We start from the raw sequence: 25,469 nt of genomic DNA on the forward strand, positions 1-25,469 counted from the left end.
TATGAACAGAGAATATGAACAGAATATGGCCTTCTGCCGGGGTTTCATGTATAGAAACGTATCACGCTTTCCAAAGCCAATGACAGCTGGGCACCACACTGAACCCCTTAACTCCAGAGCGGCTCAGACCCCTGGTCCAAGTCACCATAGGCCAAGCAAATCCTGCATTTGGAGACCCCAGGAATTTCTGACCCACAGCTTGTTGGGGAAGTCCATCACACTCAGCCTGGTACTCAAATCTAGGTTTCTGTCTCCACACACATTTTTAATGCAACTCGCTCTCCTATCCTTCCTCTGCCTGGGGGTTTCTTGCTGCTATTCCTTGCTAAGACACTAAGGGAGGATAGAGCTGAGATGCACTCACAGGACCTGTTGGGCAAGCTTTCAGTCCTCTGCTGTCTCGACAACCCACCACTCTGAGCGATCCCACTGCTTCTCTCCAGATCAGCCTCCTGGCAGAACACTCACAGGAATCAGCCTCCAGTCTCAGCTGGGGAATTACACACAGTGTTCAAGCCACCCGGAACTAAATTATTCAAAATATGCCACTGTGCTGGCTTTGAAACCAAAGCTGCTCCCCAGAAAGAAGCCATGGTAAATAGAAGCTCCATTATCAGCAGCACCGATGAGGAAGGAGATGCAGCACTGAAAGTGAGGAAGATAATTACATGATTAAGGAGACAGCATGGATGGCAGGAGATGCCCTCCATTATGCCACAAGGCTTAATGCAAAGAGACGTGTTTATAGACTGAGACTTCTCCAGCTCTGCTTCTTCCTGTTTTATTATTTATGTAAGTGCATTAAGACTAATGGAAAAAAGCTGAGGCACTCTAAAAAGTGGTGGGGGTTTTTTTAGGTGGAAATATAATTTTTAATCTTGATCCAGCACTGGGCACCTTGCACATTTCACTGGATAGATGTCCTCAGCTGCAGCAACAGGCTGGGCATGTTACAACCCAGACTGGCAAGTCATGTGTCATATCGTGAGCCCAGCTCTGGTGCTGACTATCCGCACATTTCTGAGATTGTCGACAAGGTGAAGCCTACAAGAGATCACTTAGTGACTGCCATGACCAAACCCACTCTAACAGTTAAAACCTTAGGCAATAGGTTTAACTCTCTTTTCAGCTCTGCTTGTCAGCACTGGTCTAGACATTGTTATATTTACAAATGCCTGATCTCTTGCTCTCCCTTTTGAACTCCTCTAGTTTTTAGGGCTCCACAATCTCCCGAGGCAATGAGTTCTGCAGTCTAATTAAAATAAAATCCACTTTTCATCTGGATGGTGTAAGGCATTAAATATCAAAAGCTGAAAGCAGCAATATCCATACTACCATAACATATTATATTCTCATTTACCACCACGTAATTATTGTTTACGTCTTTTTAGTCATGTCTCATTGGAGAATCTCAAAATCCTGTATCAGTATTAATTACATCTCTCAGTGCTTCTACATTGTGAGGGGACATAATGTGTAAGCCACTTCATTCAGAGCTGAAACGCAATACGCTCCGGGTGGGATGCTGCATCCATTTGGACTACATAACTCAATAGGAGGCATAGCATGCACAGTCAACCTCACAGCCTGGAGACAGACAGGCTCTAAATCACTATTGCTACAAGGAAATAAATAAAAAAAAAAAAACACACACCACCAAACCCAAAACAACCACCAAACATAAAATGAACACACAACAGTCAGAATAGCTGTTCAGCTGGGGCTGTATTTCAGGCCAAGTTCCTGCAGTCAGATCCCTGCTTACCCCCAGGTTAACTAAATGTACACAAGCACTTCTGTAAAATTCACTGCTATTGACACCATCTCCTGTTACAGCAGCGTCTCTGCTGGTACAGATGAGTTAGATGAGTCTTCTCATTCAAAACAGGGTTTTGGTCTGATATCTGGAAAAAGTAGTATAGGTGATGCCAGCGCAAGAGAGTCAGAAGTAGTTGAAATGTTTCTGTTCTGTATTTGGACAAAAGCCCAATGAATTATCTCTGTCATATGATGATGATCCACTTTCTCAGCAGTCCCAGCAGTAACTCTGGAGAACGTTACACAGCAGCTGCTAAAGTTACATAGTTCTGAATCAGCAAGTCAAGGTAACTTGCATCCAAAAGATTTTTAAAAGCCAGTACTAATACTGATTTTTTGCAAGTCTGCGAACACTGGAGGAAAACCAAGACCTACTTTTTACCTTTCTTCTAGCTTCGGATCAGCAATGCAGCCCTTCCAACTATGGCTCCAAAACTCCTGTCCAAACATGGTAACAAGCACCCACACAGCCCCCAAAACCACAGGGCTGTGACAAGAATTTAAAGGGACAAAGCAGGTCTATCGGCCTAATAGCAATGAACAGCAAATTAACAGATGCCTGATATTGAGTAATGCATAAGCAAAGAGGACTGGTCTAATATCAGTCAGAATAGGCTACAGAAAATAGTGTTAAACTGATATTATCCGGATGAGAATACAAACTTGGTAGAGATCCTAGACAAGGTTGCTGGTATAACTGATTTCTGCAGGGCATCTGACATCACCAGTTAACACTGTGTTTCAGGACTTACTGTGACACAAACTCGGGCTGTCACACATTTAACATGCTAAAAAGTCTGGCTATTTGACAGGTCTCAAAAATAAAACCAAGCTAGAGAGCTACCATCACAGGGAGATGCCACTAATGGGGTCCCACGAGAATTCATTCTTGCTCCTGCACAATCGTCATTAGTGACTTAGGAGAAAGCATTAAGATAACTCTGCATCGTGCTCACACATGAGCTAAAGCAGCAAGTTACTAAGCATGAGCTGGGTCTTTTAGTAAAGCTGGGTGCTTGCAAACAATACATATTACAGTATAAACAAGTAGAAAGCCACATGGCCAGGAGCCAAGAATACCAGCCAGCTTACAGGATGGGGAATGCCATCTTCAGAAGCAGCCACTCGGGGCTGGGGGGGGGGGAAGCCTTGTTTGTTACAGTGAGTGCTCTCAAGGTAACACTGTCTGCAAAAAAGGAAATGTGACCTGCAGGTTTGTAAATGAGGTGACATTACCTCTGCATTTGGCACTTTGTTACTGGTACAGTCTGACTGGCTCCACTGACAGCCTCAATTCATTAGCTTATGAAAGGGAAGGTTAAGCAATGACTTGATCACTGTCCAGAAGAACCACAAAGGGAACAGAAATTTGGCAGCAGAGGATTCTCTACTATGACAAAGGTATAATCACATCTAGGGGACAGAGGTCAAATCTGAACAGATTTAGATTAGAATAAATTGATTATTTTTACTATTAACAAGTGAAATAGCTCACTAACTTCACCGGAAGTTTTACAATTGAATTGCAAGTTTTCCTAGGAGATGAGCTATGGCCAAGGTCAAGGAGAAGACCACTCAGAAAATCTTCTGGCCTTCATTATGAGAGATTACACAATCCCAACAGTTCCCTTCTGACCTGATTGCAAGTTATTAGGGCTCAGAAAAACTTAAGCCAAACGGATGGATTTAAAGCCCCAACTAACAACTGCCATTACACACGTATAACTAATGACCCACCGATGCTGGAATTCAAACCACGCTGGTTTTGGTTAGAACAACTGCAGAGCAAAACTCCTACTAAACAGACTGGGAAACATATTTAACTCGTACCGATTTCACATCTGGCTTTGCTCAGTCATGGGGACTAGAAGCCACCAAAGAAACTCTTCTGTTTTCCAAGCTAAACGGGAGCAGAAGGTGATATCAGCCTCGTGACAGAGGTATCACATGATCCCTATAACGCTTGTAGGCACCTGGCATTCCACTGTGACATAACCATCTCAAAAGAACTCTAGACAGGCTGGTTCCAAATGGAACCCAGAGCTGGGAGTATTAATTATTACTCTAACCTCTATCATTTAAACTCTTGAGAGCAAGCATTCCTGGCTTGCACCTTTCCAGGGTGATCACAGAGGTTACAACTGCAGTAAGGAGCCAAACTGATGGAAGCTGTGGTGGTTCCCACTGTTTCTTAGGAGATATATCCAAATCAGTCCTGGATGACACCCAGACTGCAGGTTCCCTGCATGGAGGACTGTGAGGGTAAGACCCACAGTGTTTGCATCTTCCCAGTGCCTGCTATGTAAAATATACTTTGGTTTAAGGGTAGAAGAGATTTCTCTGAGTACCAAAGCTGCACAGCCAATCACAAATCAGAAAAATAAAGCTGCATTTTTGGCTTCTTATATGCCCTTACTGAATATGATGGACAAATGGAAGGCAAGGCTCAGTGTTTCTAGAGTTCTCTTTGCCACGGTTTTCAAATAGACACAAAACTTGTCAAAAGTTTTAAAGCAGATGATGATTTAATAAAGTCTCTGCAACAGGAATGCGACTAACTTCACAGGAAGAAGTGCTGTCCATGCAGGTTCCCAGCCCAAGCCTCGCGACTGGAACGGAGCAGTTCTCCCTGCAGGTGACAAAAGGCAGGGCTGGCCTGGGGCTAGCTGTGCTCTGCAAGGTATAATGTCTCTGTGGGGCCAAAACACAGTGAACAGGAAATCCCTTTTACACACTTACCAGCCTGACAATAAATAAACTGTACCACAGCACGGTCTGCAACCCCTCTTTTATCCAGTTATGAGGGGAAAGGCTCCTTCTCAAAGCATTAACAAGACCTCCCAGAGCCTGGCCCTGCCTGAGCCGTACCAGGGGCTCCTTGCTGCAAACACTCCTTACTGCCTGGGGAGACAGCAGCGGGTCTCCCTTCACGGCCTCCCACACAACAGAGTGCTGGTCCCATCAGTCAAATCCACACTTACTCACAGAGCCCCTCTCCTTGCCTGCCTCCACCTCATTTCTGCCTCCTTTACTGAACTAATCAGATTTCTCATGTATACAGGGCTCACACATGCTTTAAAGAGCACCTGCTTTCTCCGACAAGCCTGCGCGCTCTTCCCAAGCTCTAGTATCCCCTTTTACTTGAACAGACTGGCTTGAATGCAGTTTAACCATTCAAAGCTGAAGGCCCCATGGGCGCCCACAGGCAAGCAGACCTCCCACTTAGTTTTCCTGCTACGCTGCAGCCAAGAGCCCAGCTCCTTCAATCGGATCGGGTGGATATCTGCACACTGCCAGCATGGTGTGAGCTGTGGGGGGACCAAGAGCACTGCAGGCTGGGGGATCCTTGCCAGAGGCCTGTGGTTCATATTTGCCGTGTCTGCATCACAAGCACAGGGTCACGGCTGCGTTGAGACCTAGAAACAACAAGCGCTAGCTACTGCGATTCACAAGCTCTATTTCCTGGGCGACACTAAAACTCACATTCAAGCGCAGAGATGGCTTTCCAAAACTGATACGACTTCAATGCAGGTGATTAGAAGAAGGAAGTGGAGAAGGCATAGGCAACAACCATCATTAGAGAGCCAGCATAATTAAGAGAATGCACCTTATGCTCCTCAGGAATGAGGAAATCAAAATGACCCGCCCAAGAGTCACCTGAGAGCTGCAAGCACTGCCAACAAAGGAGAAATAAGCCAGAGGGGACAGAAGACAGAAAGACCAGATGGAAAAGGAGGGTTAGGAAATAACAATACTCCTCCTATTCATGCATCATGCTGTATCTCTGGGAAGCGGGAAGAGAGTAAGGGGGGGAAAGAAAAAAAAGTCTTCTCACCTGCAGGGTAACTAGAGAGAGAAATCCACCCAAAAAAATCCCACCTGGCTTCCACTGGGGATTAGTTAGCCCATCAAGTGGGGCCAACTTCTAGCAGAGCATCCTCATGGAGCACACTGTAGGCTGCTGCATTTCGGACAGTCACCGAGAATGGAGTGCAAAGACACAAAAGGAGGACTGCGGAAGGGGCAGGAGGAGAGGGCAGCCCAGACTGGCTGAGAGGAAGCCTGGATGAATGGAGAAAGGCAAGCAGGGAGGTGAATGAGCAAGAGCTGATGAATGGTAGGGAGGGCATGGAAGTTTTACACAGGGCATAGAGCAAAGACAGACCTGAATGGGGAAGACTGAAAGATGCCGCTTGAATGGAAAGGGAAAGAGGGAGGAGAAATAAGGCAGAGAGAAAGCTGAGCAGCACAAAGTGAAACTGGGGGCAGAATAGCTTCCCACATGGACTTGACAAGGCCTTAGAGAGAGACAAGTAACAGCATGAACTTTAATCCAGGAGCAGAAAAGCTGCCTAGAGCAGACAGCGCTGCCGTCATCTGTCCCTGTATAATCCCTCCAACATTGGGCACCTTCTTTGCTCCCAGTCAACAAATTCTCATGAACCCAGAGCATCTCAAACAGCAGCCACCAAAGGCCTGAGGGCCCCCATCAAAGGGGGTTGTAGCAAAACTGAGCCAGTGACATGGAAACAGCTGATGGGATAAAGCACCAAGATAATTACAAGAAGCAGCCCAAGAGATGCAAGCGTAACACCACCCTAAAGGCAGAACAAGACGCAGTTTACATGTATGACACGGAAAACACTGTTTCTCACCAGTGTTACTTGCAGGGCTTTCCTCCCCTTTCTAACCCCAGGATAATTTTTTCAAAACAAAACTTGGAGATTTCAGTCATGCCAAGACTTTCCTGTGAATTTGCCTTAGTGAACTGATTGTTTAGAAGAAGTTTCCTCAGATTCTACAAGGCCAAAACACCATGGGCATCACCATTTTCAAAATGCCTCATTAGAAAATTGCTATTTATGTTTATATTCAGAGTGCTCAGATGGTTCAGCTCAAGTCAAATAAAATATTTTGCTCAAATGGAAACAAGAAGCATTTTTTGCAATCTTTTGGGGAATTGCAAACAAATTTCTATGTGTATCATTATTCACCCACCTCCACCATCTTCACAGCTGGGGAAAATAAAGCACTCAGAAAGGAGGCATCTTATTACTGGAACTTCACTGGCAGAGCTGAAAACTGGATACACTCCCATCCCATTTGGGTGTGCAGGTTTAGATAGGCCAAGGTATCCGCTACCCTCGTAGGGCTATCAGTCATCCCCAATACGATCCTGTGCCAAGTCTAATTTCCCCAACTGCAAAACAAAAGATACAGTGACTCACTCTAAAAGGAATAGTGTAAGGCCTTAAATCATAGCCCTTTACTTCATGCTCAGAAAATCTTTCATAATTGTCAGAAACAACCATTCAAAACCTAATTCAGTGTCTGGAGCTCATGTTTCACTCGCTCGTAAACAAACTCCACTGTCACACAAGATGAAATGAGGGGTCATAGAAACCCACTAGAAGGTAGGACGCAACCCTCAAAAACAAACACAATGGAAAGGAAAACAAATTTAAATCAAAGACATGACACTACTCTGGCTTTTCAACACATCAGGGAAGTCAAACATACTAACTGGTTTTTAAAGTGTTGCTAGAGGAACCACAAGGGGCCCCATCTGTGCCTCCACTTGAGACTCTGGTTCTGCCCCTTTCTTTTTTAATGTTTTTGCACCAACCAAACATAACAATATCAATGCAGTTAGTTCCAGGCAAAAAATGTGAGCGTCCTGGAGTCAGAACACAAGCAGCAACTCATCTGAGAAAAGACATGAGGATTTCTCCTCCCTGCCCCCAAAGAAATAGCAAAGGAATTCCTGAGAAATCTGGGCTGGATCATCAGTGCCCCTGAGAGGGGTCCACAAACACAGGACAGAGACTTGGGATCTGGCCATTAGCAATTGCATCTCTGCTGCAGGGTACATTTTGAAATGATAATTTGTGCTCTTTATGATTCACAGTGGTACCACTGTCATTGGCTCAGTAGACAGAGTTCCCCTTTATGAACTGGGAACTCAAGGCAGAGAGGGAAAGTAATTCACCCAAGGATGCAAGAGGCTTAAAATATAGTTGAGATGAGCTGCCTGTGCTCCAGCCACCTCCATGAAGCTACATGCTCCCTACATTGCTACCTAATAACTGACTAGTAAAAATGGAAATTGCCAAATACTAGAAAGGAGATTTTTAAGGACAGATTAAGATAGAGTAAAGGTCCGAGCACCCTCAGGAAGTATGCTAAGCTTGGTGATATGCACAGGCAATGAGAAAAGATGCCCAAGTGTGAGAGTCTCTCCTGGAAGCAGCAGGGAGATGAAGAGATTGATGTGTGTTTGCGCAGGCAGGCGCACGCACGCAGAGCAGTGGCACAGGGACAGTAAGGGTCTCCAGAAAGGCTGCTCTGCCAAAGCTGACAAGCTTGTGCATTGCAACTTCACAAGCCAGTGGAGCCCATGAAGAACCGCTACTGCAAATAGAAGAGCGTCTTGCTTTTCCATCTGCCAGCCTGGGCACAGGCAGATCACGTTACATATGGCACTAAGGGGAAGGGGCAGAAAATACGAGTAATTCTCAGTTCAGTGAAAGGAGTGTGAGCTGTGCAGCTGCTGCAGTGCGAGCAAGCCCTAACGGCACCAGCTATTGCTTTGGGTCAAGAGATCATACCATTTCAGCCAGCTTCCTGACTTGTGCCTCATCCCAGCTGCTTTCCTCTCCCTTTAGTGCCTGCCTGCAGGAACAGCTAGCTCCCTGGAAGAAATCCAAACACAAGGAGGAGAGGTTACATGTGCCTGAGGGAAGTGACAACACAAGGCAGGTCACTGCTTAGTCTAAAAGCATTCAAGCAGGGTCAACACCTACTGAAAATAAATACATACGCACTACACAGGAGAAGGATTTACTCAGAAGGGACAGCCAGGAGCTCAGGCATGCTTGGGGTTCCTTGAATCTGCATTTTGGAAACTGGCAGCTATCATAACTGAATCAGACAGACTTGTGCTGCCAGCGGCTGGGAGCTGACAAGTCATCCTCCTTCCAGGCAGGACTGCTGTTGCACCCGTGTTGTTATGGACGAAAACTGTCACTCCCTCCCCATCCCACACCCAGCCTGGGAACTCTAGTTCTTTTCTGCTCCCCAAATCTAAGTGTCCCATATCAGACGGCGAAGGCAAAGCCACTACTACAGGCTGGTCAATCTTCTTATGCAAATGAACTGAGGGTAATTAGGACAGTTACAATGAGTCCCTGACAATGTTTGCTTTGTCCACACCAGTGGTAAATATAGACTGAGCTGCTTTCTAAGGATGGGGGGTGAAGGGAGTGCTGCACTGGGGGACAGCAGCTCAGCTTCTCAGGAATGATGAGGAAGTAGGCACTGTTTAAACACAAGGATGCTCTCAGAAGCATGGAGTTGATGGGCAAGGAAGGAGGCAGATGGCTGCAAATAAAAGTCACTGGCTGGAAGTTTCAAAAATATTCAGGGAAGCACAGACACTGTGGCACGTCCGTAGAGCTGTCCCATTCCACTAAAACCCTCATTCCACAGACAGAAAACTCCCACAGCATTCATCCAGCCAAGGATCTCAGCCCACAGGATTCAGATACCCAAGAGACTCCCAGCAGAGCCAAGACTGGACATAGCACAAGCAGAGTCAGCCTTTGCTGACAGTCTCCAGGCTGCAGGCACATAGTGGCTGGCTCTTGCTCAGTCACTCCTGCACTGATGGCTTTGCCTCTTGGTTATCTCAGCACGCTTCAGCCCCATGAATCTCATATATATGCTCTGCTTTTGTTGTAGCCCTCCAGGGCCCATGCAGACGCCATGGAAGAAACCTAAACAAAAAAGCAATCGCCCCCTGAAATCCTGTCATGCAAACAAGGCTCTTCCCACCCATCACCACAAGGACTGAATGGAGAGGGACTGAACACCCCCCGCCCACCCCTGCCTGGTGGTCTTTTTGTCTCGTGACCTTCCCCGCACAAACACAACCCCACAACAATCAGGCAGGCAACATAATGCGCCAGCGCCGGCTTTCCCAGCCCTTCAAGGCAAGCTGGGGAGAGCTGAAAGGATTTAGGGATAACAGACAGGATGGGCAGGGAAATACCAAGCAGTGATTTAATTTCTACTTGCTCAGTCCCATGAGTCAGGATAAAAATTGTTTTAATGAAAGAAACATAAGAAATTTTATCTCAAATGGCTCAAATTACATAGGAATACCAGCCAGTGGGATTTTCATATAAAAAACGCCAAAAACCAAAACCCAACAATGCTTCTAAACCCTGCGAACATCTTTTAATGTTCCAAGAAGCCCACAAAATGGAGCCCTTTGGCATGAAGTCTGCTGGTTTTACTTGGCTACCTTTGAAATTTCAAGTCTGAGATGGATTAGATATAAAGTGGGAGAAGGACGACGACTTTTTTTGCAACAGCTGTAGCCAGGATCGACACAGGTGGAACCCCTCCCCGGTGTGGCAGCTTCAAAGCACATAAAGTTTCTGCCAGTCTGTCCTAACTATGGAAAGAGAGAGCCATCACCTGTTCTACCACCACCAAGGAGTAAACGTGCATCTAGACCCCAGATTGTCCTCGCAAGATACTCTGTGGTTACTGCAGGACACGCATCATCTTTGGGAAAGAGCAACAAGGGTCTCCAAGGACTTGTTAGAAGCAGATCAGGAGACCAACAAGGTAAGGGGAAACTCCTACCCTCCCAAATGCCAAGGGATTCTCCCCTGCTCCCTGTGCATGTACAGGAAAATACACAGACTCCACAGGAAAGCAAACCAAACAAAACAAAAAGAAATATCATCTCTCAGGGTCTGGATTCAGTGAGCTTAGCAGGGCCCTCGGCTACGCTTCAGGGCACTGGAAATACATGCTAAGTACCTTTACAAGGAAAGGAAGCCGTGTTTTTGCCAAAGCTAAGATCTGTGTCCCATGAAATCCCAGCAGCCGAGGCAGTAACAGATAGCAAAGCTACAGGAAAGCACTTGTAGGATTTACAGACACATTAGCCGCCTAGGGAGCACGATACAGTGAGAAATGACATCTGAACTCCTACTGTCAGCACCCCCCACAACACTGTTATCGTTACCCACATCCTTGACTAAAGCACTGGGATCACACAGTGGAAACCACCTGATGAGCCAGGTATGAAATCACCTCCATGGGATGGTGCAGCTGATGTAAAAAGACTGAGAGTCCTGGCAGAGGCCGCATGTAGCAGCTGGGTACAGGAGGCCTCTCTCAAACCCAGCATGCAGTGCACCAGGCCACATCTGGCCATCTGGCCCCAGTGAGGGGGCATGGAGCTGCAGCTGACCCTTGCCTATGTCCTGACATGAACTGGAGTAACTGGAAGAGCAGCAGCACTGAGCCCACACACAATTGGCAAACCTCCCACAGCAAGGATACTGTCTCCTGTCAATCCACTCCAGCCTTAATCCTCTGTGGAAAGATCCCATCAGCACCGTGCTAAGAGGCAATCTTTCAAGTCAGATGCTAACAATTAACGATAGCGAAGATGAGGGAGGAAGAGACAGATGGAGAACAGATATAACCACACTCTGCTCATCACACTGAGTGACTTGGAAGAGCCGGACAGGAGATACACAGGCAAGATTTTCAGCCTTGCTCTGCCCTGCAGTAAAGTACTACACATAAGCATGCATGGGACAGCAGATCTATTGCACCCCAGAGAGAGACACAAGCCAGTGACAGATCCAGTCATGGTCCTCACTAGAAAGGAAGCAGCTGTGGCCCAGCTGTGAAGCTGCTTTGGGCTCCGCAATATTTCTGTCCCATGTAGGACAGGCACAAACCTGCTGCTAGTTTAAGCATTTGCACCCTGAGCCTGGGTATTTCCCCAGCATGGAGGGGAAACTAGAGTTTTGACTCAGCTCATTCAACAGAAATAATTTCAGCAGAATCCCTCCTCAGAAAGGAGACTACTCAGGCGGTAGTGGGATCTTCATCACAGTTACCATGTAAGCTAGCAAAATAACTGTGTGAACTGGAAGCTGGCCATCAGCCTCTTCACCTGTTAACCAAGGGAGGGAACACAGCTGGAAAGCAAGGCAGTCCCGCTCCCATGGCTGTCTTCAACACAGAACACTCTTCCCAGAGCATTCCTATGCTAGAAAATCTCACTGTACAGCTAACTGCTTGTTGAAGCAAGTAGGGAAGTATGAGAGACTGGGTTGCTTAGGTGAGATTAATTTCTGTCCTATTGCATAAAATAATTAACTTTATTAAGGCAATGAAAATTATATGGCCATTTTAATTGACTGGTGTTGCTTGCTCCAGTTCTCACCTCTACAGAGTTTGGAGGCTGCTAAAGTAAAAATTATTTCAGAAACTGCCAGCTGGTGCCACCATAAGAAGCAGGTCCTGGTGAACAGCTTCTCCATTCACTCTTCTCTTCTCGGGCCTCGTGAACCTGGTCTCAGATAAGCTGAAAGTGAGAATCCCTCCTACACCAAGGAAATGGGACAGTCTAGATAACCTCCCCACGACAGATCAAAGGTAAGGGGAAGGGGGAAATTTTCTCAAGGTCTTTTTCAGTCCTATACATCTTACCATTCCTTTATGCTTGAGCCATATGAGCTGGCTGCTGTGTGCAGAGCTGGGTGCTCCAGCCCAGCCCAAGCAAAGCAGGAGCTCTCTGACAAGGAGCTGGTGGTTAGAGTGGCCTGGCTGAAGCATCCACAGTGCAATGCTGCCTTCCGCAGCCCCAAAATGTCACTGATACCCAAAGATGCCAAATATCTTCAGCTGCCACTGAGATAAGACTCCCAAGAACCCTGGGCACTGACTATTTGAGAGACCAAGCCTCCTGAAGAAAAGCAGCTGGGTTTTGCCTGCACACTTGTCCTTCAAGCAAACACAGCAGCCTTTTTACAAGTTGAAAAACTGGCTTATATCAGCCCATAGCTGACTGTAAATCCCACAATCACAACTAGCTACCTTCAGAGGCAAGATATCATAACCAAGCACCCCTACTTGCCTCTAGGGGATTTTTTTTTTTTTTTTAGATTTTCCAAACATCATATTGCGGGAAAGAAACGCCACGAAGGTGCCACCCACACCCCCAGGCACCCCACACTGGTACTTCACCCTGGTTCTTATTCCTGCTGCCCACCCAGCAAATCTGGTTCTTTTGATTGCCTTCGCGGAAACATACCAAACATGTTCAGATCTTCAGGCTGCAAAATGGAGACACTCTTCAGTCTAACCCTGGCATATATTCTTATAAGAACAGATCAGTCCCTCCAAAGATGGATGCAGTGCCCGCAGAGTTGTACAGTATTACAATAACGACAGACTTTCCGCAGCCAAACTCTGCTGCATTGAAATCACCAGCATTTAGAGAGGCTGTGGACAAGGAAGACGCTAGCAAAGAATTTTTTCCCTGACATGAAAGATGCTGGCTGCCAGCAGGGCTTGGATCCAGAACTTCACCTTAGAAAAAATTAAAATAAACCATAGAAGCTTCAGGGAAAAAGATCATTTGAGATCATATTCCTTTCTCCTTGGCACAACTTTATGGTGCGTATCACAATATTCTCTCTGCATATTTGTTCCTGGCCCTTCAGCTCAGGCTCAGCGTAAGTGATGAAGAGCTGAAGCATTTGTCTCTCAGTGCTAAAGGGAAAAGCAAGAACTGTCAATTTTTTCAGAGTGCAGCCTCTCAATATCTGAGGGATCATCATAACCTCCTGTTCTTGAAAAATGGAATTTATCACGTGAACGCTCTACCATGGAAGGGGTGCATGCTTGTGAGCTTCCTTCAATAAAACCCTCAGCAAAAGAAATGGAATATTTATATTTCTGCATGCTTAAAGAAACACTGTAAAATTAAAATCAGGGGAAGTCCTTACCCTTCTGAAATCAGTAACGAAATTAGCATGAGGCCCAAAGGAAGCAAATGAGGCCCCTTCAGAGAGGCCAGGATTTCATCTTGTGTTTAAAACCCCACAGATCTGTACTTATTTTAATGACCCACCAAATCCTTTTAGTCCTCTACATCCCTCCATGAAAGCCTAATAATGAAAAATTATCTACTAAAACTTGGCTTTTCCTGGAAAAGTAGTATCTGAACAAATCTCCAAAGACAGATATTTCTGTGGACATAGTGAATTTGGACTGCAATGCTTTGTTTTCAGATATCATTGCATTTCACATTTTCACAGCTTCCTTGGAAAAACATTTGATACAGAAAAAGTGTAAGCTATACTCACAGACAAAAGAATAGCCAACCCTCTGAAACCACAGGGCCTCTCCATTTGTATTGCTTTTGTAACAAATATAGCCTGAGCCACAGAATTCCAAGTAAAAGATACTCAGGCAACTTAAAAATTCAAGAAAACCCTTGCCATGCAATGTTAAATGCATTCATTTTTATGAGCATCAAATTCCACCTATTAATGGATCAGTCATCCTCTGCAGCTACCAATTTACATATCCAGCCTGCAAGCTGCTGAGGGGCCAGTGGACATACATGAATACATTAAATCTGAAAAAGGAAACCAATGGCCAATGTAATTCAACTTAGTGATCACATTTTCTTTATGAGCAGCAGCAGCAGACTCCATGCCTGACGACCACACACCCCACGGAGGCACCCCAGATGCACTGAACCCCCTACTTAGAGACTGTAACTGTGATGCACGCAGTGTTCACAACTGAATCACATTCAAGACTTGTACGAAGAGGGAATTCCTTGGAGTTACACTCTCACCAAGTCACTAAAATCCATGCTGTTGCACATGAACTAAATTCGAAGGCCTAATCCTCACTATGGATGACAGTTTACCTGAACATACATTAAAACCCTGGAACAATTTCTCAGCCCTTTTGCCAAGCCAGGCACTAATACTAGCTTTAATGTAACCGCACTTTTGATCTTGTAACAGCTAGAGTGGCGCTGGTACATCTATTATTCCTCCTGGAACAGAGCCGTGCTCTGATATCACACCTACAATTCACTCTTTTTGTGCACAGCTGTCTAGAAACAGATGTAAAAGAGAGCTTCTCAGCAGCATGTACCTCTTCTATTATCCCAGGGAGGTGAATGACTCCCTCCAGTGCCCAATTCAGGGCCAATTAGAGCTATGGCAAGGAGAAAGGCTTCTATTTTAAGCTTGTTGAAGAGGTAACTGGGTGCTGCAGGCAGAAGGATGGACATGGGGGAAAGTCTCCTGTAAACTGGTTCTCCTTTTTCTCAACTGGGGACCAGGCAGGTAGACAGCAACTTGAGGAACGAGAGGCAATCCCACAATCAAATGGATTCCATTCCTTTTTAAGGTCTGTAGCAGCCTGTGCCCCATTGTAACAGGATATAAACACTGATCTCCCTATTCCATGTTCCCACCTGCAAAACCAAATGAACTGATACTGGAGAAGGAGCTTTGAAGTCCTTGAAAAGGAAGGGCTACTGCAGTGCTGAATAAGGCCAATTCCCTACAGCCCACAGCCACTGCAGTGATACAAGCAAAAATCCTAAGGTGCAGAAGAATCAGGCCCTGAAGGAAACTAAAAGCTCAGAGAAAAGATGAAAGAAACTGAACATGGAACGTTAATACTGCTTTGAACATTTACTGAGCAGAAATGCTTCCCAGAAGCGACAAAACTGCTGTTAGCAATCAGGTACTCTTGTTCTGGCATCCAGGCTGGTTAGGCGAGACCCACACGTCCCAAGAGACCTGACTGCAGGGCTTACTCAGACCCATCTCACAGGCATCAGCTACAGCAGTTTTTCAGAAAGGAGGTGCAGGAGCTCTTCGTTGAGCAGTGGGGAAAAAGCAAACACCAATGGTTTATTCACAGGTCTTGCTACTCTAACTTGTTGCTTGCATCAGATGTGACAGTGATAAGTACCTGTTTAAGAAAAAAAAAAAAAAACAAACAGCAATGCCAGCAAAACTACCCCCCTGCAGCTAATCCAATTAAGTCACAGGATAAAGTTGTAGAGGTTAATCAGATCTGAAGCATTGGGTCTCTCTCTGCTGCTGCTTAGTGACATATCTGTCGAGCAACGCTAGTTGCTAGTGAAGGGCAGGCAGAGACACCAACAATCTAGCTAGCCCCAGGAGACGAGTACTGCTCCCCTGCTGCATCAGGCAGAAGGGAGAGGAACACACTCCAGGGCAGCCCCGGGGGTGGTTTGGTGGGCTCAGAGCTTAGCTGTCCCATTCAGCCTTACCAAGTGCCAGGATGCTGTGACTGATGGGCTGTGTTAGGCAGTCCTCATAGCAAAGGCCAAGGCTATGTCTGCAGGGTGCTGCCAGGTTGGCAACCAGGATGGAAATTTACTCAGCAAGAAAAATTCTTCCCGTGCAACTGCAGGGAGCTCCTCTTACCTTGTGTTTATTAGCTGTGAGTCTGGGCTGACCAAGGCTGCAGCAGGGCAGGTGAGGGCTGTCCCAGCTCAAGGGGCCACCAGCACAGAGACCACCTGGACTGTCACAAATAGCCCCTTCAGCACTGGGAGCCAGAAGAAAACTGAGCTGGGGTTTGCACTGAAGCAGCTCCACCAGTGCCAGAGGGACAGGGTTCAGCACTGACTAGGGAATGTGTCTCTTGTCACACCCCCAAGGCATCCAGCACACTGCCCAGCCTGAAGGTCTAACAAAAGCTACCTTGCAAAACTGAGCATGCTGCTTTCCCCAACTGCCTGCCCGTTTGGTCAGATCTGCTCTGCCTCCATCCCTCCTCCTCGCTTTATGGCAAGAAGGCAGCTGTCTCAGTCCTTATTGATTAGACAGGTGTTTGCACCTTGGTGGTAACAACTTCCTACCCCCATCACCACACCCCTGGGTGCAGGACAGTCAGCACAGAAGGACAGACCTGCTCTGGAAGGTCACCTTCCCTTTGACCCATCAGACTGGGCTCAGGTACAGAACAGCTCATACAGCGGGGAGAGGAAGAAACTTTTTCTATACCTGTTTCTTCTGAGCAGGGAGAACAGTTGGACCAGAAATTAATCTTCTCTCCTGGACAATACATGCCAGCCTTTCAAAGAAGACAGATGGAGCAGTAACTCCAGTGGGATGATAGAACTGTAGTGACAGCAAGAAGATGATGAAAAGTGTGTAAACACCATTCTGCCAGAAATGCTGATCTCTTTTGGTTGCCAGAAATGTTGTTTCAGGCAAACGATTCCTAATCCAGAGACCATCATCTTGCCTCCTGGAGGGGAACTGGGTCTCTTCACACCACTTTACCACGCTGAACTTTGCCAGACTCCTCTGTTAAACGGTTCCTCCTTACGGGTAAATTCTGCAGTCCAAGGACAGCGATCACCACCATTTTTCAGTTTCTCAAATGAACTAAGATCCACAGCCCCAAAAATCAGAACTTCTGCCCTTCCTGTAGGAAGTTTTATCCTTCCTTTAAGGACAAGGAGTTTTATAGCAAATCAGCCATGAAACTTGTTAGGAGAAAAACTACATTTTATACTCTGGACTTGAAACACAGAACATTTCAGATTAAAAATAGCTCCCTTTTTCACTGTCTGCCAGATTTGGGAGGGAGGTGAAAACCCACAGGGACTTGATTTGATGCGTGAAGAAGCAGAATTCTATAGCAGTGAGTATGCACACACACTTATTTTAGGTCAAATAGTAGCTCTGCAATAATACTTAGCTTAGCAAAGAAAACCAAAGCTTGGGATAGACCCATGCTAGCCAGTACTCTAGTACTGAGTACCATGACAATTCAAGCGCATCCATCAGAAAGAGAGGGTGCAAAAATTAAAAAAAAAGTTAAAAATTGTTTTTAAAAATCTCATCACTTCACAGTTTTCTTGCCTTTGAGATGGTTTATCTTTCAAATTCCAAATACCTGCTCCTGTATCAGCAATCATGACAAATATCTTCTCAAGATATGAGACACACTGTCTGCATGACCCAGCTGTGGGCACAGCCCTGGCCAGCACACAGCCTGTCCCCCACAGCAGGTAGCTCCGGATCAGGCTCCCTCCCTCCATAGTCACGTAGTGGGGCAGCAAAGGGGCCTAGTACAATATTCAGCCTTCCTCCCTCTCTTCTCAACAGGATGACAGGACAGGCCATGCACTGCCTGCAGCTTTCTGAGGAACTGCCGCTCAAGCCTGTGCAGCTCAAACATAGCAAACAACTGCACAGCTTACTCCAGAGCACCCTATGTTCCGCAAAAGAGCCAGCTCTGCTCTTTGGGGTGATGAGTTATCGATCAGAAAAGAACAGTAAAGCTGCATCGTGTCCCAGTGAGCAAAGGCTCTACACAAAGCTCTGCCACCAGCTAAATTGATAGATGCTAGCAAAGAAGAACAGGAATCAGCAGGCACAGCTTTGACTCTAACAATACAGGCAGTTAAACATTCAATATTAAGGGCTACTGAGTAATGCAGGAGTGATGGGACAGAAGGAGGGTTACCTTAGTAATCCAATTAAGTGGGAATAACGGCCAGTCATTCCGTCCCTCCAAATCGGTGTAGGATAACAGAGGCTGTATCATCTATACAGTGTCGATAAGTGTCTTGTCATTGGCGAGGAACACAATACCGGGGGACACAAACATCCCGTCTTTGGTGTCACCATCACAACTGGCATGCACAGAGCATCCCCATCTCTTTGCGTGCTAACATCAGAAAAATACCTCGGTGTTCCCACTGGGAAAGAACTCATTCAGCTACACCTCACGGGAAACAGCAAGCAGAGAATGACCTCAGAAAGACTACAGCACTCCCGCTGCAGAGAGCATCTTTCCTTGAATGAACTGCTTCGGCTCAGGTTGGGCGTGCATAATTCAGGCTGGTTTAGACTACAAGAAACCACCCAATACAGCTTTGTGTCAAACCTCCACCTACACATCAGCTACATAATTAATAAGGATGAAAGAGAACATTATCCCAAGCCGGTATTCAGATCCTCGGTGATCAGTAGAGCTTGTTACATTCTGTTCGGCCTTAGAAGTCAGCAAAAGGAACACACACATCATACTACATGCTTGGTCATTAAATACAGGCTTATAAGCTCTTAAAGTCACTGTTGCTTGCAAGTGTGGAGTAATTTTTTGCATGGACTAGTTTGTTTTGCAGTAGGCCCAAAAGTTAATTAGTTTTCACGGTTTTATTACTCCACATGGTCAAATAACAGCCTGGAGCTTCCAGTCAGCTGGAGCCACGTAAGGTCCAGAAAATTCTCACTGTGCTTTTCAGGACTATTTACTAGGGCCGTAAATCAGCAGCTGGCAAATGACTTTCTGCCCCAGCTCTTCTTGGCCACCAGCACCAACCCTAAAGGATCCCACACATCAATGCAGCAACAGCAGCTCTCAGCTCATTGGCTACAGAGGGAATAAGGCTGGAAGATGCTGTTTCAGACACATACAACAATTCTTTGGGACACATTTTGCTATCACCACCCTAGGAGAAGCCAACCCATGCACCTGTCTTGTTGAAGGGGACCGTGCAGCATTTACACCCCAGCCAGCTTCAGCTCTCACATATAGCTGTGAAGCTACGCTGCTGCTCTCTCCACCACAAAAGCTGCTTCCTGTTGCAGCTGACAGGAAGATAAACTGACCATTGACTTATGAATAAGAAGACATGGCTTTGGCCTCTCCAAATAGTGTAGAAGGCCATGAACGCAGGCAGCAGGATCCTATCAGGTGAAGAGCACACAAACAAGCCAGCACACTACAGCCTTTGGGATACAGACTGACTAAAAAACATTGCAAGAGCAAAAGCCTCTGGTGGGGATGCCCAGCACTGGAGAATCCTCTAAAAAAGCCAACGTACACTCTAGTTTATAGACCTCAAGAGGAGACAACACCAGAATATTTAACACGTTGAAGGCACAAGAGCAATCCTGCACACATATACATATACACAAGACATCCCAGGGCTAGCAAGTCCAAGTGTGACAAAGAAAACATGCAGCTCAACAAAGATTCTTCAGACACTTTTTTTAGATTGGAAGGAAGTTATTCCTCCAGCCATGGTCTCCAGGCACAGCTCAGAGACCAACGACAGCAGCAGCAGGACCATCTCCCATGGTCTTCACAGCAGTCTCCCCCAAAGGGGCTGCCTAAATGTGCCAATAAATGCAAAACAAACATTTCTCCAAAATGCAAATATTATTGTCAGAGGACATATGAAGGAAAAATGTTTGTTCCTTCCCTGCTGACTGTGAAGAAAACAACCTAGAGACATAAATTCAGCAATAACAAGACTGTGAAAAAGCAACTCCTCTATTAGCAACCAAGCGAGAGTAGCTGAGGGAAGAGGCAGCAGTTCAAATGGAAGAAGGAACCACAATAAACACTTTTGTTTTCCTCCCCACTGCAAACAACAAGGCTAAAAAGCAACATCCTTCATGGAGGCCACTGCCTGCAGTGAGGAAAGATGCTCAAGGCCCACTTCCCATTATTTCTCAGCGTGAGAGTAAGTAAACGTGTGAGAGGAGTGGCAGGAAGCCTGCGGAGGGAAACAAGTATCTGTCTCTGCTTCAGAGCCAAGGGGCAGAACTAAAAACCTACTTTGCTCTTCAAATCCCTTAGGATACACATCATTCCGGTATCAGCCCCAGCAAAACATAGGTTTATGTTAGACATATAATGGGTCCAGGACAATTGTGCTTTGCTAGACCAAGTCAGAGCACACAGGATCAAGTCCTCCAGTAGTTTTTGTGAAACTTTCCATTTTTCACCTTTTATAATACTGATCCTTTCTCTGACAAGAAGTAAGCATGACTATGTCTTGCTGGCTGTAGGCTGTCATCAACAATCACTTCTACAACAATCGTACATCACAAAATGAGTATGCTACACAAAGCAAGGTCTCCATCATCACTGGTACCTCATCATGAAGGATCACAGAGGTAAAAAGATGCTCCCTTAGGGAACACTGCCCTGAAGAAGTACATGAGACAGGAGGTTTGATGGTGGTCACAAACTGCTTTGCCTCCAGGAGCCTCCTTTATTTTTTCCTCAGGAAACTCCAGAGTATATGCTACATGCAGAATATGTCAAGTATCAAAGAACGTGAAGAACAGTTCCTAGGTGTAAGACTGATCTTGCTTGTTTAACATCAGTTTCATACATCATTACTCTTCTCACCAGCAACACAAGGTCACTGCAGACAGCTGTTCCTAAGCAACAGGAACATATACTAAAAATACATATATTCTCTGTGTCTTGTTAGTGCTGGCGTTTTAGTTTTAGAGTTGAAGGAATTCAAGGTCCAAGTGAGACTTCTCTGCCTCCTCTTCATGATTCCCTGGCACAGAGAACAACCCCACGCTACAGGCACTGATAAGCAGTCACTGATAATTAAGGTGACTTCCAGAGAATCTACAATTCTTCACTGGTTTGCGCTTTCTAAAGAAGGAAGAGAAGTTCCTACTGGAAGTTCTGGGTTGGTCCCAGAGCAGCTGATGAGAGTGCAACAGCAGCCCCTGCACAAGACACAACTCAGGGACAGCCCAAGGCAGAAGTCAATCTCCAGGCTCCTCTACTCCAACACAGCATCCAAAAGAAACACTTTACAGGCTTACAATGGATTGGATGGTGAGATCTCACTGACTCCTTTCAGTGATCTTTGCCCCATACAACAGAAAGTAAAAGCCAATTTTTCCAGCTGAAATTACTGTCAGAGAAGTACAATTAGCCAGCTGGAATCCATCCAGGGCAGAGAAGATAATGACTAATCTCAAAAACAAGTATCAGGACAGGTATGATCACAAACATTCAGGACTTCCACTGCACATTTCACCAAGACATACCATCTCTAGTGACAGAATATCCCCAGTGTCACCTCAAGTAGCTGAATCAGGGGAGATATCACCACTCAGGAGATTAGGAGAGGAGAGGGAAAGAAGTGACTGTCCCAAGTGCTACAGCTTGAACAGGCAAACACTGCAAGGCTCGAGTCACACAAAAATCCAGAGCACAGAGAGATTAGCTTTCCTCAACAGCCTGTACGTACAACTGTGCAAGAAAACAACCCATCACCTGCACCCCATTGACTTTGTCTCATGGTGTGTTGGTATCTAGATGATTTCAGACCAACACACTGCACAATGCCTAGCGAGGAGGCAGAAAGAGATCACAGCTTCCTTGGCTGCTGTCAAACTCAAACACGCCCACTGCTGCAAATAATTTGCAAACGTGCCCTGGTACATTTGCACTGACTGCAAATACCAGAAGGCAACGGGAACATCATACTTCCTACCACAGAGGAGAAACACTTGCTTTCCAGGTTTGGTAGAGAGTAACTTTAAAAGCCCTGTAAATGTTACAAGCATACGTGATGACGGTGTAGAAAAGCACCTCCAAACTGCTTCCAATTGCTAAGCAGCTGGTGTGTTCCTCTGGAGACACGATGATCTCTTCCCCTTCTCTGTCGTAACAGAGCACACAGCCACAGAGCACAATGCACCAGCTGATTTGCAGAACAGCATCAATCCACTCTGTGTTTACAGCTTTCCCCTCCTTTCTTTTTAAACATGCAGGCTTAAATGTTCTTATTGCTTCAGTGATTTTCTATGTGCAAGAGAGGATTTGAGAACAATGCATTAGCAAGGATCTATGTGTCTAAAAACCATCCTGCGCGTTCAGCTGAAATGGCAGAGCATACGCTACCATGGGCTCCCTGCTGCAGCTGGGATCAGGAGGCAGCAGAGATACAACAGCCTGAAAGCAGCCTGCCGTCCCTCTCAGATGCTGCACTCTAACGTGCAGGTTTCCAGGCAGCTCAGACGTGGAAGGTACACAAATGTGTAATGAGTAGGAAGCCTCCTGAAGCTTTTAGAAATCTAGAGATATCAAGCTGCCAGTAACTCACGAGCTGTGTAAAACTGACTCAGCCTCCATGTGCTTTTCGGTGTGTTTGTTATGACTCCTTGAAACATTTCAGGAGATGCCTACTTCCACCAGCACAAGCGTAACAGGGCTGTGTTTGCCACGCTGCTGATGTTCATATGGACGGCTTCTACTCCCAACTTTTTGCACTAAGCAAAGCCAACAGTCCGCATACAGGCTGGCGGGATTGGAGAGAGGAATATCTAAATAGTTGAGGAGATAGGGTAGCTGTTCACAAACCTTTCATGCTGCAGGGAAGGCGTAAATACAGACAATCCTAGAGACCCATATCCAGCCTAGGGGCTGGCTGCTGTTCTAATACAGAGGTATTAGAAGATTAAGGAGGAACTTGGGGAATTTTTGCTGCTCATCCTGCAAGAGGCAGGAAGATCATTAATGACCTCCAGGTAGCTTTTTCATGCTGAGCCATCACTCCAGGGTATCGTGGCTAAAAGCCAAATCTGGGTATAAGCCTTGAAGTGCTGGGAGATTGCCATGCACTGTAACAACACTGGGAACGGACACAAGCTAATCCAGACAGGGTGAAGACAAGGCATTACCCTGCAGAGGAGACTCTCTCAGACATCTATTTGCTGCTCAATTCCTCAGTTTCCCTCCTTGACTGAAGGAAGAATAAATTCCCTTCCTCTCTTTCCTGAGGGCTGCTGTATTCAAGAGCCTCTGGCAGAAGGCAGCAAAGGGCTGATAATCCAGACAGCATCAGCAAACCAATCTCCTTCAGCAAAACCAGATCCTCTCTTACCAGCCCATTCTTCCCTTCAAGTCTGTCCACAGGGCAATGAATTTGAAGGGAGACTCTTTTTTTCCCCCAACCCCATAACCCAAAGTGGAGGAGTCAAAGGGTTAATGCTGCATGACAAAGGTCAGCCCAGTTTGGGGAGGGAGGAGAAAGGGAAGCATTGTGGCCACAGACAGCAGCTCCCTGCAACTAAAACGCCACTTGAGAAATGTAAAGTGATGGCGCTGCTCAGAAAAAAAAGGCCCTAGAGCTCTGCCTAAATCCCAGGGCTTTATCGCTCACAAAAGCCCAGCCCCTTGAGTCATTAATCGTGTGCTCCATGGCTGGGCGCCTCAAAGAGCAGCAGATGACACATGCCCAGCTGCTATTGCCGCCTCTCCTCAAGGTAGCGGGGCAGAGGCAGGTGCACTCCCAGTGCCCTCTGCTCGAGACTAATCTATTCTCCCTTCTTGTCCTCTGCCTTTCATCTCCTCCAGCAGCCCGCGCTGACAACTGTAAATGAGATTAGACTTCAAGGCGTGGGGCAGATGCAGAACCCCCTCTGTGCATTGCCAACAGACCCTTGTAGCTTTTAAAATGTCTTTCCCCTTTACAATGCACAGCTTGGTGGAGGGGGAGAAGGGGGCAAATTTCTTGTCGCGCTCACAGAAGTGTCTAATATAGTAGACAAGGCAGACCCTGGTTTTAGGGCCTGGATGCTACTGTGTTATCACCATGAACAGTCTTCCCAACAGCACCTCTGGTTCTCCAGTTCACGTAAGGAGACGAAGTAACAAGTCTATGACTATTTCCTAATTCCAGTTCCTACAACCTCTTTGCAGCCCCACTCTACTTAAATGTGGACATATGTCCCAACAAACACTAACCTAAAAAGGTAGCAATAGTCCAAAATTCAGGCAAGGACTTGAAGGTCGCATACAACCCTGTGCTCAAGCCCATTGCCTATACTGCTGCTCTCACTGCCATCGTATCCTACTTCTCATCCTGAAGTTTCTGCTCCTCTGCTCCCAGTGACCTACATAAACCAGTGGTAAAACACAAGCAATTTGTCAAAGAAAGTGGTAACGTCTCCAGGCGCAAACCACTGCCTGGAGCTCAGGGAGACCTGCCTGGCAAGGTCTTCCAGCCACAGCTGGCAGGGGATAGCCAGCAACAATAGTCAGGGAAACTTTTCAAAGTGAAGTGTGATGGATCTTTAGCTCAACAGTGCACCAGTAAACAAACTGGAATTTCTTTTACAGTGTGGGAAATAGCTCGTCCTGTCTGTGTTAAAGGTTACCCGGAGAAAAGAACACAGTTAACATAAAAGATCATTGAGTTCAAAATAATTCCCCTTCTCAGTTACCACCAACCATGGTCATAGCTGGCCTGATTTTACGGATTGCTTTGCAATTTCAATTGTGCAGGAACCAGCCCTGGATTTAAGACTGCCAAGTCAGCATATTTTGAAGCATATTTTAATGTTTATGAGACCATGGCAGAGCAGGTTCAGCTGCACCCACTACTGGTAGTGTCAGCAACCGAACTCTTCCTGGTAAGCGTACGTCTGGTCCAGGATATCTCTACAGCCTTGTTTCTGAGCTCAAGTTTTCCATTAGCTGCCTACACAGACTGGGTAACTTGGCATCTCTCTGCATTCCCCATAAACTCTGTTCATCTGTTGCCATCACACCCACGTACAAGTCTCAGGGAGGAATCCAGGGTTTCTAAAGCAGCTGCAAGAAAAACACAGCCTGGATTGACAAGCAATAGGATCAAGGTACTGAGCTAGTGAGGAGGGTCTTTTTGGAGAGTTTTGTGTGTGTCTATTTAAAACAAGTTTGTTGTCATGACTACAAACCAGAGTACGGGTGAGAAGAAGTGAGAACTCCGAGATGAGGGCTGATAATATTAATTCACCCTTGAAATCTCAGCAGCCACAGGGATGGGGAAACAAAGAAGATAATAGAAGCTCTTGGCATCTAACAAGGCTAAAAGCCACCTTCAGAAGGCAGGTTTATCCTAATAATGAACGTTGTCCTCCTAGGCAACCCCTTTCACCCAACACAGCAAAGGGCTGGATAATACCGATGAGCTCTAAAGCAGGGACACTGGTGACATG

The 25,469-nt window shown here is 46.2% G+C and overlaps 1 protein-coding gene across 3 annotated transcripts in view; it reads right to left on the reverse strand.

Annotated features, from left to right (window-relative positions):
• The window catches only part of RHBDL3 (rhomboid like 3), a 61,820-nt gene that overhangs the window by 29,209 nt on the left and 7,142 nt on the right, over positions 1-25,469 (reverse strand). The window contains exon 3 of one of the 3 annotated variants that reach the window (XM_074160186.1): positions 8,427-8,510. The exons of the other annotated variants lie outside the window; for them this stretch is intronic. Within the exon in view, the coding sequence (XP_074016287.1) occupies positions 8,427-8,510 (84 nt within the window). The remainder of the gene's footprint in view (positions 1-8,426; positions 8,511-25,469) is intronic. 3 annotated transcript variants of the gene reach the window in all.

Source organism: Numenius arquata, chromosome 17, assembly GCF_964106895.1.
Source record: "Numenius arquata chromosome 17, bNumArq3.hap1.1, whole genome shotgun sequence".
NCBI classification, from domain to species: Eukaryota; Metazoa; Chordata; class Aves; order Charadriiformes; family Scolopacidae; genus Numenius; species Numenius arquata.